The following is a 16,959-nucleotide window of genomic DNA, read 5'->3' on the forward strand; positions in this document are numbered from 1 at the left end:
CTGGTTTGTCTGTTTTACAGTATACCAATCTTCTTGACTTATTATAAGCTGACAAAACACAAAGCCTATTGTAAATGATTCAGCGTATATGATTAACGGCATACAAGTTGCTATAAATTACCTATAGCTAGAATAAAAAAAAACAAAGACTTGTGAATTCATAACTTTTTCAACACTGTTCAAATGGTCACAACTAATTCGATAGAATTTGAACTCGCATGGCCGGTTTCATAAAAGCCAATTGCACATTCTCACTTGTGTGTTTGTTGTCTGTGTGCATGAACGCAAGAGAATTTTCTTAAAATTCAATGTGTATGTTTTTTCTTTTGATAATAAGCCGAGTCAGAGAAGACTTTTTATAGAGATAATAATAATAACAATTAAAAAAAAAAAAAAAGGCACAGCATTTTTTTGAGTTGATTTCAGTTTTTTTTCTTTTTGAAATGTTGGGACAAAAATATTGTGTTTAATTCCAAGAATGGGATTTGGTGTCATTACCACAACTGACATGTTGGTATGTGGTCAGCGTCGTCTGCTCAATGTGGCCCAAATAACTGTAGTTAGCCGTTAAACTGAAAAGAAAAAAAATAAACCATGTTAATGATGATGGTGATAATGATGATGATGATGATGATGGTGATAATGATGATGGTGGTAATGATGATGGTGATTATGATGATGGTGATTATGACGATAGTGATTATGACGATAGTGATTATGGTGATGGTGATTATGGTGATGGTGATTATGATGATGGTGATTATGATGGTAATGATGATGGTGGTAATGATGATGGTGGTAATGATGATGGTGGTAATGATGATGGTGGTGGGGATGATGATGGTGATGAGAATTACGATGGTGATGATGATGATGATGATGATAATGATAATGATGAGAATAATGATGATGATGACGATGATAATGATTATCAACAATTTAATGCCTGGCATGTTTCAAACACAAGACCATCCCTGTAACAGACCAAACTATTACCTGGTCAGTTAGGTTTCTGTTGGTCTACAAGAGATGGGCCATTGGACCTTAAGCTGATGGACCGTTTGTGTTAATTGGGAAATATGTTTATCTTGATTTGCAGGTTGATCATTTGGTAGAAAGAAACAACTTATCAAAATAAAACATTGTTACCTGTTTTTAACTGGAGTTGTGGCTTTGTTTAGCAGGAGATTGCTTTTGTTATGACAATAGCAGAGACCAAAATCGAGCACCGAATTCAAATGAAAACAATGAGCAGACGATCATAACCTGTACAGTGAACGTAGACAAACGCAGGTTCATAGCACAACATTATTACAGAGTATTAAAGACATTAAATAATAACTAGTTTGTTATAATCCAGATTTAAAGAGTTTATGGGTTTTGAAGCATAATATTACGTGGACAGTCTACCAACCTTTACCAGATAACCTGTAATCTTTTCATGAACAGAGAAGAGCAATTGTCTATTGCTGACATGTAAGTAGTTGACCCAATAGGTAGTGATGTCTAATTGTAAAGGTGATCATTATGGTAATGCAGAAGCACTTTTGAAATATTCACAAAGTTCATGTGCCATGATACTCATTCATTAATTGCGACCATGAGTGCAACAGGAGTTTTGGTACTTGTACAGTTTAATCAAGACATTAAATAATGAAAATATCGAGAAATAGGTTATATTGTATGTATCCGTGTTGGACTGAAGATCTCCGAAAAAAAATTTAATTTAATTTGATCGAGTAGTTTTTTTGTTTTTTTTACAGCGGAAAAACACATTTTTATGACAGCACGTTGATGGTAGCCATCTTTGAATTTTTTTTTAACATGCTATGGGGAGATAACTCAGTTTAAAGCACCGACACACCCTCCCATCTTTAATACTAGCTTTTCTTCCTAAAAATCGAACCTTTTGCTCGGTATCATAACAAATTGTTATTTCGCTGTAAAAAAAAAAAAAAAAAAAAAATTACTTGATGAAATTAAGTGAATTTCTTTTTGAGAACTTCGTTTCATAACGGATATGTGAAATATAACCTTTTTTCAATATTTTCATTTGTTAATGTCTTGACTAAACTGTACAAGTACCGAAATTTTTTTCAGAGAACTTCATTCCATAACGGATACATACAATATAACCTTTTTTTTTTTTTTTTCCTCAATATTTTCATTTTTAATGTCTTTATTAAACTGTACAAGTACTGGAGTCTTTTATTGTAAGACAATGTAAATTTCCTTAAATAATTGCTATAGCATCGATTGATATAACGTCCATTAGACACTTGCCATACTCTCTACGCCTCATTTCTCTGAGCTTGGATTAATTGAAGCTCTTACGTCTAACAACTGACACTTGGTAAACACCGACAAAATTATTAACCATCAGCAATAACAAGTTAAGCACACTTTTGATCTTCATGTGAACATGGAAAGTCAGAAAACAGTACAGCTCCCATGATTTCAGAAACATTTTTTTTTTTTTTTTAACATGGAAGTAACCACTTATCAAGGCCCGGAAGCCACTCTAGGATAAGGGTTATTTGCGTGCACAGTAATAAATGGTAATAAATCTTTTTTACACATCAGAATTGCGGAAGCATAGAACAAACTGTATCCATTGTTGGCGGGTGAAATACTGCATCCTTCAATGCCCCGAAACACTACATAGTTACATACTCATTTATTGCAGCCATGAACAACAGGAACCTTTTGCTGGAAGCAGCGCAAATTTTCTTAGATAATTTATATAGCACTGATTGACATACCTTTTATAGGACACCTGCCATTCTCTGAAAATCTGAAATACAGTAAAATCTTGCTACTATGCCGTTTTTGCTCAGTCAACAGAGCTCCCACCCCACCCCCATTTCCTAGATACATTGCCCTCACCATGACGGAGGAACTCCCATCTACATCCTGTATGCTAATCATCCAGAATATTAGGAGGATTACAGGTGCTACACCTTACCCAAGAGTTACCTGCAACTTTGCAAGGCAGGAGTATTATAGAACCAGCTTACCTGAATATGTACAGTGCCTAGTATTCCCAAATTATCACTCATCTGGTATTGGGAAGGATCAACATTGCTTAACTTTGGTGATCTAACAAGAACCAGTGTGTCAACATGATTATGCTTGATTTGGTTGTTTATGTAGATTCAAAACATATAAATGTTACGATCAAGAACTTGTTATCCCAATGTTTTCTGATACAAACAATCCCCGGGGTACAATGAGATGAGTTTTAAGCTTACGTTGGATGTAGAAAATGTTGGAAGTGGACAAAAAGACAAAACATTCTACAATTTTTTGAAGACTACAGAATTGTGCGCAAGTATCATGTTGATAGAATCTCATATGTAGAGACAAAATGAAAGCATAAAGAACAGACTTGTTGGTCTGAGAATGTTGAGCATATCAAAGAATTAATTGGGAAATATGTTTATCTTATACAGTCAAATCTTGCTACTATGCCAGTTTTGCTCAGTCTCGACAAAATTCAATACAAAATGAATTTACTATGTTACCTCTATAATCTTGCTACTTTGTCACTATTGTGTTTTGTGTTTTCGAATTTAATTTTTTCCATGTTTTTTTTATTCATTCATTTTTCAGATTTAATCCACCGTTATTTTAATTTGAGGAAATAAGGCCGTTTTTACAAACCCTTGTTATTATGCCACCTTTGCTTGGTCCCAACGCGTGGTATAGTAGTGAGATTTCACTGTATTTGAATTTTCAAATAGGAAGGTGTTCCCATACAATGACCCCCTAAATTCCTTTAAAATGCTAAAAAATAATTAACTGAAATTTGGTAAATGGATGCCTAATACTTATTGTTAAATTTTCACAAAAATTCTTTGCATAAAATTAAACTAAAAAAAAACAAAAAAAAACATTACGATCCTTTACGGCTAGCAAATGTATTCTAAAATAATTATCAGTAAATTAATTTAGGAGTGAATCCTGTACATTTAAATATATACATGGTGGAATGATAAAATTGTTGCCCTAGAAAAGATGACATGATTCCATTTCTGTTTGATAAAAAGGGGTTTTCTTTTTTTGTTGCAAGCAATCTATTAATTGGCCAGTTGTGTACAAATCTCAAGAGCGATAGGAGCCTTCTATCATGTCTGAAAGTGACACAATGTTCAATGAGCGAGACTGGAGATGCACCGCTGTACAACTTATGCTGTCTACCAATCCAAGTTATGAAACAGGACCATTGCCAGCACCCTCAAAATGTAAATTCGGATGGTTTAACGCTTGAGGGTGCAGCTCAACAAAGTTTCTGGCCATGGTTATGGCCTTTGGTATGGTTTCAAGTGAGAGTCACATCATTCCACCTTTCGAGTGAGAGTCCATCATTCCATTCTTTGAAGTTGGTTTGAAATTCAACACCAAAGTGTACCTGGATGTGCTGAAGAGTGTGGTGATCTCCTGCTGCAATCAGGTGGCCGCTGGTAGACCCTGAGTGTGGCAGCTCAGTCAGTGCTGTCTCACAAGTCCAAAAAGACCCCAGCTTGGCTTTAGAAGGAATGCTACGACTTTGTACCCTTCTCTTACTGCCCCCTTCCTCCCCCGACCTGAATTTGCTGGACTATTTTGTTTGGTCATACATCGAGAACATCACCAACACGACCTTTCACGACACCAAAGTCAGCCTAATCAACGCCATCCGGGGAGTTTTCGCTGAGCTCCCGCTGATGTTTGTGGAAAAGCCATGCTCCCAGTTCTGGATCTGTATCGAGGCGGTGATTATGGCTGAAGGTGGCTACATTGAATAGATGTCAGCTCTACTACATAATCAAGTTACCTGAATTTATTTTTTTTCAATAAAAGTTTTAAAATAAAGCTGCCGTGTTGTTTTCTTTAGGGGGGAGACAAATTTATCGTTCCAGCTTGTACATTAGGGCAGGTCGATTTTGAAACCCCGATGAGGCAATCATGATGATAGTTGGGGTTTGACATAGAAAAGACCTACACAAAATATTTTTCTCCAAATCGCTATCTTTGCTTGAGGAAATGGCTTTAAAAGTTGAAAAATTGAAGTGATTAAAATCTTTTCGGTGAATTGTCAAGAACGCCCCGTCATCAAAACAATCCGTACTGTTAAGAAACTGGAATCATTATTTAGAACATTTTTAAATAGAATAAGTGAGGATAATGAATTAATAAAATAAATATTATGTGAAAAGGCAAACTTATGTTTTTTAAATAATAGCGACCAAAGTTCGTTTTTTTCATTTCAGGAACGTTTTTTTTGGTGGAAACGTTTTTAGATTTCACCCTCGCAAAACACGCTCATTATTGATAATTAAAATTAACGTTTGTTTATTATTTAATTTGAAAACATTACGATTTAAACTTAATTATTTTGAAAGGAAAAACGAAAAAGACTTGTTTAAAATATATTTATTTTCTTTCAAGTATCTGTAGTGAATTTAAACATATTTGTTTTATCTTTTTTAATTTGTTTTTCTATTAGGTTGACATTTTTTAGGTGACATTTTTTGACGTTCAAATAAATGTCAAAAACATTATTTTTGCACCAACCTAATATTTCACATCAAATTCTATTTGAAATTTTTATTAAAATATGGTAATATTCCAGTTTTATATTAAAAAAAAAAATAAAAAAATAATCCATACAATTTTATTCTACACATTCTTTACAAAATATAACCACGTAAATTTTCAAGTTTTTCTACTTAATAAAAAATACTTTGCAGAAAAGTAGTGTCAAATTTTTTTATTTTTTTTATTTTTAGGGAGTAATTGTTTTTAAGTAGTGTTTTTCTTCTAAAATTATAGTTTTAAAATCAGATAACCCACAAAGATTTATACGAGTAAATAAGGAAATTCCTTTAAAGGTTTTTCGTTATTTGTGCATCTATGTTATTGTGGTAAAATAATTGCTATTTAGAAAGCCATTCTTAATATGGGAAGGAGGTTGTATTGTAACTATTTTGTACTTTCACCTAAAAATTTATTAAACAAATTTCATAAAAATTAAATTCAACTTGAAAATACTATTAAAAATAGCATAGTAACATAGATGCACAAGCACTGGTTTTTCAAACTCTAAACACTAAGCACTCGTTTAAAATGGCACAGCTACAGCAAGAATGAATCTCTTTATGAGTAAATTCATGTTATCGAAGGAGGAGCTATAATCTGTCAAAAATGTCTAAACTAATCACTACTATGCCTCTGATTTGGTTTGGTCCTCTCTCTTCAATACATCTAATTCAACTCTACAAAGTTTTTCATTATTTCTAATAACTAGCACTTATTTTTTTACGTATGAAACTGGAAGATAGCCTAATACAGTTTCCGTCAGTTATAATTCATTTATTTATTTTACGTTTCAGATTAGAATGTCAGTAAAGCACGACGTTCAGTTTTAACCCGTGGTCCACAAAATTTGCTGGTTCACCTTGTCATTTGGATGAAACAGCACCCCCAACTTCACGACAAGTTATCCAGTTTAGTCATTTCCTCAAAAATAGTTATCCCCACTTAAAAAATAGTGAGATTTCTAAGTTAATTGCCAAGGAAATAATTAGTATTCGGTAAGCAGTCAATCCACAATTGCTCTTGTTAAGATAACATTATATAGGATAGAAGGTCGATATATTTTGCTATAAGAGGGCCAAAAAGATTGACAGGAAATCTCTTGCAGCATTCAAAGTGAAAAGAATGAAGGAACAGCTAGATAGACTGTTTGATATATCTTCTTGTAGCTGTAAACTTTCTGTCTTGAGATGTGATGATTTGCAGTAAAGTGCAAGACAGAAAATTGTCAAACAAGGCACATAAACTGCACTTGTCCTCCTAACAAGGAGGTAAAATTAATTCTATAGATTTACCTGCAATTATGTTCCTTTTTTGTGGAAAATAAAATAATATATTGGTATTTATTATGTAATCTGGCTCTATTATTAAACATGCAAAGCCTAACAACATTTACTGGTCCTTTGGGGAAACTTTGTATCAATAATTATCAAGATTTGCCTCAAGTAGAATTCTAAAAAATTAGTGTCCATCCTGATCATTATTATCTGACAGAAGAAGAAACAAATAATTTAAGTGTGAAGACCAGAGGCTACTTTTTGAGTATGCTGTTGGCATTTCTTGTGGAGAAGTTAACTTATAAAATTGGGCCCTTGAATCAAGGAAGATGGCTAACATAAGCCACAAGATTAATGTGTTTATGGACTAGAGTTGTTTATCCTCAAACACTATGATTAATTAAACATTTTGGTCAAATTTATCATCCAAGTGTATGCAGTTAGTTGGTTTGAGATCAAAACCGACAATATTTTTTTTTAACCAACAACAGTATATTTTAATGATTCAGAGAACAAAACAGTTAACTGAAATCCAAATTACCGTTTTAAACTGTTCAAAATATAGTGCTTTTGCACTACTTCCAAAAAATACAATATCGATGATAAACTCAGATGAATTGGATGTGAGAGAAGAGGGCATTCAAACGATTTTGTTCATTAGGTAAATAAATATTTATCCATTAAATTTCATTAGTTTTCTTAATTTACCCAAACAATAGTCAGTTTTATTCATATTACATCACAAAAATATAAAAAATAAGTGTTTTCAAATAATTGTTTTTTTTTATATTGTTTTTTTCAGAAATAGTGAACAACTAAAAAAAAAAAAAAAAAAAAAATGAAAAAGATTACTGCTATCAATTTTGCAGTCACACACTGGTCAAATTTGATTGATTTTTCTCTCAAAAAGTTGTATATGGGCAGGAAGCTAGACATAGACACATTATTACGAAGTCATCGTGCCAGCAAACTAGACCTTCATTTTCCTCAAAAAGAAATTATACAGAACAATTTAGTTCTATTATAAGTTTATATTATTGCCTCTAATAAAAAATTAAAATACATGGTTCTGTAACTTGTATCAAGTTATTGTGTAATACATCTCCACATATCTTTTTGAATTGTGAAATTTAAAAGACTTAGTTGCTAATTAGCTCTTTTTACAATTTTTGTTTAATCAATGCAGTAAAAGTGGAGATATTTTGCTAGTTGTGATTCATAATTAAAATTCATGTATTTATTTTTCTTTCAATGTATTTCATACAAATATATCAATTTTAATTGAATATTTTATAAAAATAGTGAAATTTCAAAGTCAGTGTTGGGAAAAATGCTATGAAAATGAAGGATTTTTTAACACGATTTTTAAAATTAAATGCTCAATTTTCTGTTCAAGATGGGAATCTAATTTTTGGTATATGTTCTTATCACATCAAATCCCAACTATCATCACCAGTGCCATGTTGACTTTCTGGAAAAATTAAATGCTCAATTTTCTGTTCAAGATGGGAATCTAATTTTTGGTATATGTTCTTATCACATCAAATCCCAACTATCATCACCAGTGCCATGTTGACGTTCTGAAAAAAGTTGCAAATCGATCTGCCCTATTCTACATATATCTAACTTTATAAAAATAAAAAGATAATTGCACATGTGAAAATGAAAAAAATAAATTACTTACTCAAATTGCATAAACATATCATGGACCCATCTCCGAGGATCATTGCAGAATTTTCTAAAAAAATAAAAAAGAAAATATTAAGAGAAATGCAAATGTAAATTTGATCTTTCAACCAGTTCTTGTCCATAATTCTCTCTATATTAAAATAAAAAAAATAAAAATAAAACAATCTGTATGATGTATGTACCCATGACAACATGAAAATATCATATTCCAAATATCATGTAACGTGATCAAGTAGTTTTATTTTCATAAAAAAATCATTTTTAAATGATTAATAGGAATTCATAGGCATTACAACACAGATCGAGTAAGTTTAAATCATTGTGGAGTTATCCCCCTTTACTTTATTTTCTAATATATATTTTTTTAAATGGCAAGCAAGGCAGTTACTTCTCGTTCATAAAATTTGATTTTCTTACATAAAAATAAAACTACTTGATCAATTTACATAATTTTTGGAATATGATATTTTTGTTTCATTACGAGTATGTACATTATACAGATTTTTTTTAATAATATGGGTGAATTCTGAACAAGAATCCTTTCAACCTATCAAGATAATTTTGAAGAATGTATAAAACAACTGAACTACAAAGTAAACATTTTTTCAGAATTTACATCATAACTTATTAAAATGTATATTAAGGCGTTATTTGCTTTAATCTGGATCATAAATAAATGCTATAAATACATAATTGAAGTCTGTCACATTGTAGATTACAACTTATAAAAATGCATAAGTGGTCCATCATAATTTTGATTATAAAGATGAATTATTATTTAGACAGAAATTCTGTACTAAAAGATCATAATTTTGTAATAATAATCCATATGAGTAGTTTGCCATAATTTTGATCATAACTTAATACTGCAAATACATAGGAGAGCTCAATCATAATTTAGCTCAATTTAGTACTGAAAATTTGAAAAAGGAGCCATGAAAAGGGGCGTTTTTAGCACTAAAAGTCCCCAGGGATGAAAACCAGAATTTTGCCAGGGTCACCCATCCTGAACAGAACAATGGAATCCACATTTTGGCCAAGTTTCAGAAAAATTTAATGGATGGATCAAAAGTTATGAGGCAAAACATATTTTGGGGCATTTTTTTTTTTTACCTCTTTTGAGCCATTGGGGACACAATGAGAATTTCTGTAAAAAAAATTTTTTTTACTGTGCACATCTATTTAATGAAATACAATTTGTGGCAAAATTTCAAGAAAAACTAATAGACGGTTATCTGGCAATTGTCTGGACTAACAGACGGACGCCACTGAAAGCATAGGTCCCTCTCCAATAAATCGGGAGATCAAAATGAATAAGAGAGGTTGGCCATAATTTAGATCGAAACTTAATACTAAATTTGGATGTTGGTCATAATTTAAATCAAAGACTATTTCATCAGTACATACAATTGGTCTTATTTTTTTAATTTTTTTTATTTAGATAGGTCTTAAAATGAGGACTTATTCTTGATCCAATAAAATATTGAAATTAACATATCGATAGCAATAATAAATATGTGTATGCATATGTATGTGCATATATTTATCTGCATGTTTGCAAAAAATACTTTGTCAAGAGACTTAAAGAAGGAGACTATGACTGATTGAAACTATGATGTCAGTGATGATCACCATGTTGACACTGTGCAATTTTGGTATCTACCAAACTTGGCATGCATAGTGAAATGGATTCATACTATGTTCTCAAAAAATGGACGAAAGAGTTTTAAAATGGTGGATGCAAAAAAAAGAAACTTTTTTTTTTTTAAATTTTTATTCACTCTAGGCCACCAAATTATATAAAAGGTCTACTTGAATTAAGGCCAAATTTTAGGGGTATACTAAGTAAGGAACTGTGCAACAAGATGTTTATTCACATTTAATTTTCTGTATGTTTGTACAGACAGAGAAACAGGGTGCATAGAAGGAATTCCAAAGGCAAGCAGTTTGAGGAAAGGAACTATTAGGCACCTCTATAGCAAAGGGGAATTTTGTTGCTTGTTGCATTGGTCAGAGATATTAAGGAGGTAAAAATGTAAGTTTGTAGAAGCACATTCTGCTGAAGTAGTTGGGATGCAGCATTATATTTATAGGACAGGGCCTGGAGCTTGGTAGACAGCATGATATGATATCAAAACCATCATGCCAATGATGATGATGATGACTATCTGCATCAGTGATGTCCACCATGTTGTCTGCATTCATCCTCTTTATTACAAAAATTAAAATGAAAATGGACTCTTGTTTCAAGCATCTCCAATAGATAATCGGTACAAAAGTGTGAAAATAAAAAAATTGGAATTTGCTAGTTGAACAATGGCATTACGAACATGCATGCGTAACGTAATAGCTATTGGTTCATGTTTTAATTTTTAGCCTTGCAACAAGCTCAGGCATAACTATCAAAGGAAAAATTAAATTGTAAGCTAAACGTTTTGGTTTCGATTCTCAGTGGTGGCACAGGAGTTTGTTTTATTTTTTTAACTTTCTAAATCATTACTATATATTGTGTTCAATAAAATCTATAATATAAATCTCACCTGTCTGTTTAAATGTATGTATGTATGTATGTATGTATGTATGTATGCCTAAAACTTTCGACAGAGGCGATGGATTTTTACGAGATCAGTATCGTTTTAAGCTCGACCCTTTGGACGACAAACAGCAAAAAATTGGCTAAAAACATTAATTTCTTCATCCTCAACTGGGCAGTTTTCTACAAGGAGGAGGTCGCATTTTTTAACAATATTTTTGAAAGTCATCCCTTCTTTTTGATTGACTAGCCTTAATTTAACCTTTGCCACTTCCAGTTTGGCAATGGACGCTACGGCAAAAACGTCACTTTCCTCCCCCCACATTCTTTTCCTCCTTCACAGTATGGGTTCAAGCCTGCCTACTACCACTTTAAAAAAAATTTTTTTTTTTTTTCATTTTGCTCAACACCCGGACAACACCGGGCATCCAGGCTAGTCCCCAATAGATGAAAAGATATTACTTACGCAAGATAACCTTCGTCTCCGGAGAGTGTAAGATTCATAGCCACGTGATATTCCTTTTTAGACAAATGAGGGATGACTAAATTTGTTGTGTTAACCACTTTGTTTAATACTCTCATGTCGTATTGTACAGCCATTGTTACGCCCGTTACAGACACTGGGACATAATTTTCATTGCTGAAGTTGTATCGATTCTGAAATAAACAAGCAAAAATCTTTAAAATGAATAAAGAAGTAAAACAAGTCCTTAAGTTTATTTACTTTACTAGAACAGAATGGGGAATTGAGACATTCAAAACAATTAAATGGGATTCCTAAATATGAAACAGTGACATGCAGAGGGAAGGAGGGGAATCATTCAATCATATTGAAACTATTTCCTTTCTCATAATATTGCTCAGTACTAGGACTTATACTTTTTATTCTTGCTTCCTTTAGTCCTCACATTCAATGAGCAATGTTTCTAATCAAGGGGCAAGAATTACTATTTTCTGGATTAGAATCTATTCATATAACACTTATCGATGGCTAGTTTTTGAGCTTGAAACATTTTTTTAGCTCCTTGTATCAAGTGGCTTCATATCATATGTCTGGAGTGATTTCCATAAAAAATAAAATCTTTGGCATACAGAATCAAGCAATTGGTCCCAGCCATCACCAGATTTCTGCATGCCACCAACCTCTCCTTAAGAAATATTTTTAAAATAAAATATATGAAACAATGAGATTTTTATTTTCCATAGAGCAATATAGTTTTGGAGCAAGTTACCTAATCTCGTACCTCTTGCTTCCCTTATTTTGTCCTTTAGTTCTCACATTCCATTTGCAATGTTTCTGACAGGACGAAGAATTACTGTTTTCTGGGCCAAAATCTATTCCATCTTACACTTAACATTTGTTGCTTTTTTTTACCTTGAAGTATATTTTTTTTAGCTCCTTACATCAAGTGGCTTCATGCTTTGCCTGAAGTGATTTCCATAAAAGAAATCAAATTTAAAAAGAACAATAATATGAATAAATAAACAGGATGAATTAAAAAATATGAATTAAATAAAAAGGAAATGTTTTCATCTATCTGATGAAAATCATTATAGTAAAAAAAATAATTATATATATATATATATATATAAAATCACATAAGAAAAGAAATTAGAGAAAAGAATTGCTCTACATCAAATTTTGAGTTATCTCTATATAAATAAAATGAACTCATTTTTTCCCCCGTCGGATTTTGACCTTAATAGGATTAAAAATCAAGATATTTCATGCAAATATAATATGCACAAACGGCAGAACAATATCTGAGGTGTGTTATAGGCTTATTATTTCTCAAATTCCTCGATAATCTTAGATTTCTATACTTTTTCTGCTGAGAAGTCACGGCCAAAATTGGTTAAGATCAATGGAAGTGGTAAAATATTTTCTCTCTAATAAATTCCTCCTCCCCCTGCCACCACTTAACACCGTTTGGGAATCGTTCACAAGGAACAGTTGAGAAGAGAACACCGGTTTGGCTTCGTAGTTCTTTCATGTGAAGTTATTTAAAATCACTAAACTAAGCTGCAGTGCTCTGTGGCGTAGTGGTTAGCGTGCTGGACAAATCACATTATATTTTTACGTTTGCGCCGACCTACCGTAGTCGTTTTTTTTTTTTTTTTTTTTTTTCCTAAACAACTGGAATGGACTTTTCTTAGTGGCCGAACTGTTAACGTTGCAGATGTTTTTTGTTTTTTTTCACACTTTATTTTCCTACTTTTACTCATGACTCCGGGTTTGATCCTTCGTACTTACCTACCATAACATTTTTTAACCCCCCCCCCGTCCCGGAAACAAACACTCGGGCAACGCCGGGTACCCCCGCTAGTATTAAATAATAGACTTTTAACTCTGCGTTAATCCCATGGGGTGTTTTGTCACTCCAATTTTGCTTAAGTGTTCATAATCCCTAGTTGGTAACTTATTTCTTTTCCTCCCTCCCAGTACTCTCCTGACTCAGTGAAGGTATAGCACACACGGTATAGCGCAGTTGTATCGCAGTTTTCCTAGAAGGTACATGTCGTTTTGTCCTTCTGGGGTACCCAGTCACCCCAACTAACTAATGTAGGTATAATTTTATGATTTATAGATTTTTGTATTTTTCCAGTGGGAATGAAAATTTGTAGATATATGTGCATATTATGTATTATTAGGCTACTCTGTAATATTTAATATGGAATTAATGTTTTGGTATTTTCTTTATCATTTTTAAATTAATGGTGGGATTATTATTTTATTTACAACTTATTACTCTTTCAGTCTTGTAACTATGAGCTTAGCTAATGTAATATCTTAATTTTTCCTTAGCGTTATCATTTATTTTATTATTTTATATTAATATCAACAAGCTACAACAAGGACTGTAGATATATCCCGAACCAGCAGAATAACTATATTTTACAAAATAATAACACTATAAATATTTTTGTATTGGAGTGTATAAACACTCCATGGGACAAACCATGTTTGGAACATCTAGGTGACTTACGCAGGATAAAAAGGATCGGTGTGTGCATGCGTAAATGTAATGTATAAATAATATGTAATAACTTTGGCAAGATTCTTTGGTTGGTTGTTTTACGGCATATCAACCCTTTTCAGGTTATTTAATGCCGAATCAAGTGATTTGGAAGAAAAAAAATTTTAATAGAATATATTTGTTGTTTTCAAGTCAGTTTCTATTTAACCGATAGTTGGGACCCTAACAGGTACTACCACTCCGGGTCAGAGTGAACCTGGGAGCAATGGCAATTAAAGGGTGGCTCCACACTCCCCAAAGCCCACAAGCTGGGACCTCACAACTGGATATAGTTTAAGGTCATATCCAGGACCGGCAAGATTCTTAACTATTAAATTTATCATTATTAAGTACTAGCAAAAGTAACCATCGTGGACTGGGTTCAAAAACAGCCTACAGAAATGGACTGATTTCTTAAAGTACTAGCGGGGGTACCCGGCGTTGCCGGGTGTTTGGAGGTGTGTGTGGTGTTAAATAAAAAAGAACCCGGGGGGGGGGGGGGGGGGGATTGAACCTGAAGCCCTGAGGTGAAGTTTGAAAATAAAATCGGCCAGTCAGAATGAGTTACTGAAAGATGTTTGAATTTATTTAAGAACCAAATTGACAGGTGCACGCCTGGAAGTTGTCAAGCGTTACGACGACGACATTGTCGTCAATGACCAGGTTTGTTTGTTATAAGCGAAGTAAAAAAAGAAAACAACGTTAAAACTTAAGCGAGGTGGGGGGGTAATCAAAACATTGAAAAAAAAAACACAAAAAAAACTAACGTAAGGCAAACGAACGATGAAAACAGAAAAACGAATACGTGAAAAATGGCTTAAATAAGCCTGTTTCGATATTAAAATTAAAAAAATCGGTGGGTACCCTGGTGTTTTTGGGTGTGTGGTCGGGGGTGGAGAAGCGAAGTAAAAAAAAAAAAGCAAAAAAAAAAAACAGAAAAACAAACGTTACGTGAAAAATGGTTTAAATAACACTGGTTTAATATTTAAATTTAAAAAATCGAAAAAAAAAAAAAAAAAAAGAAGACATCTCACACCACGATTTGAACCCAAAACATTTAGATAATGAACTAACGCGCTAATCAACTGACCTAACGCGACGTACATGAAATTTGTTCAGTTTTTCAAATATTTAAAGTAAATCAGGTCAGGACGTCATCTGGCGCATGCATAGAACCGCTCGTCACGAGAAGACCGTTTTAGATCGTCGCGTGTATCTTTTGCTTTTCAGTATAAAAAGCGAAACTGGACTCGAATCAGCAGTTCCCAGTGGTCTCTGTCAGCTTTTTAGCGTCATATCAAACAATTGCTTTCATCTGGACACTCTCCGAATAAACGGGGAGCTGGCTTTCCCCAAAGTTGGGTACTAAAAACAAACAGAGTTATTGACCTCATTAAAAACTGTCCCACAAAAAATGTTAACTGCTGACTAGCTATTGTTTATGTCGTCATAACGCTTGCAGAAAATGTTAACTCCACGATTTTCACTTGACCTCATTAAGTCATTAGGTGCAGGCACCTGTCAATTCTCTTCCTACTTAAATAAATTCAAACATCTTTCAGTAACACTTTCTTCCTGGCCAATAGGTTAACGTGCCATGTTTTTTTCACATTTTATTTTTCAACTTCACCTCAGGGCTTCGTGTTCGATCCTACCTACATACCAAAACTTTTTTACCCCCCCCCCCCACCTCCCCCTGTGTTTCTCATCCGGGCAACGCCGGGTACCCCCGCTATTCTATAATATAAATCTCACTTGTCTGTTTAAATGTATGTATGTTTGTATGTCTGATTAAAATTTTCGACAGAGGCGACGGATTTTCATAAGATTGGTATCGTTTTGAAGCTCTACTCTTCGGACGATAAATATAGAAAAATTGGCTAAAAACATTAATTCCTTCACCTTCAACTGGGCACTTTCCTACAAGGAGGGGGTCGCTTTTTATGCCGATATTTACGAAAGTCACCCCTCTTTTTGACTGACTAGCCTTAATTTAAACCTTTGCCATTTCCAGTTTGGCGATGGACGCAACAGCAAAGATATCACTTTTTTTTTTTCACGTTCTTTTCCTCCTTTGCGGTACAGGTTCGAGCCTGCCTGCCACTACCAACTTTTTTTTTTTTTTTGCTCAACACACACCTCCAAACACCCAGGCAATGCTGGGCACCCAGGCTAATATATATATGTTTATACACCCACGAGTAAATGAAAATGTAACACTGAAACAAATGCAAGAGAAGTACCTTGGTAAAAAGAAGAACCTATATTTTGCTTTTACAATGATGGATACACATTTACTTACCATAAAACTGACAAAGACATATTGGTTTGTGACGTTGATATTTAACTCTATCGGCTGTAAGTAAGGTTGATTGCTCATGGCACGTACATTTCGAGGAAACAGGAAAAAGAGGATAAGAGATGCAACAATGGAACACACAACAATGGACAGCATTACCCATTGAGCCCTGTAAGAAGAGAAGGAGAAAAAAAATGGAATATATATTAGAAAATGGAATGTTTATTTGCAGTTTTTCTATCTGGTAAATGTTGTTTTTAAAAGTGGTAAATCAGAAATGCGAGTGATGAAACAAAAGTCTTCTACACCCCCTCACCTTCTGATTGTGAATCATTTGAAATAGAGCAAAATTAACAAAAAAAAAAAAAAAGAAAAAAGATATGTTGAGAAAGAGAAAAGGAAAGAGATAAGATTGATTAAATGCAGAAATTAGACTTTTCTTCATATTATTTATTAATGAATTATTTTTAATGAAAATTTTTTCGAAGACAAGTAACAAAAATTATGTTTTGCTAAAAAGGAAACCGGAGAGTGCCAACTGTAACAAGGGAGATGATTTTTCTGAAA

The 16,959-nt window shown here is 33.1% G+C and overlaps 1 protein-coding gene across 2 annotated transcripts in view; it reads right to left on the reverse strand.

Moving 5' to 3' along the window:
• Window positions 1-317: 317 nt before the first annotated feature.
• The window catches only part of LOC145263700 (transmembrane protein 106B-like), a 123,247-nt gene continuing 106,605 nt past the window's right edge, over window positions 318-16,959 (reverse strand). For both annotated transcript variants that reach the window (XM_080120649.1, XM_080120650.1), the window contains exons 4-7: window positions 16,396-16,561; window positions 11,543-11,733; window positions 8,539-8,592; window positions 318-572 (exon numbers count right to left, since the gene is read on the reverse strand). In XM_080120649.1, coding sequence (XP_079976775.1) covers window positions 467-572; window positions 8,539-8,592; window positions 11,543-11,733; window positions 16,396-16,561 — 517 coding nt within the window. In that variant the 3' untranslated portion in view covers window positions 318-466. The remainder of the gene's footprint in view (window positions 573-8,538; window positions 8,593-11,542; window positions 11,734-16,395; window positions 16,562-16,959) is intronic.

Source organism: Euprymna scolopes, chromosome 39 (assembly GCF_053919585.1).
Source record: "Euprymna scolopes isolate OS-2025 chromosome 39, ASM5391958v1, whole genome shotgun sequence".
Taxonomy (NCBI): domain Eukaryota; kingdom Metazoa; phylum Mollusca; class Cephalopoda; order Sepiida; family Sepiolidae; genus Euprymna; species Euprymna scolopes.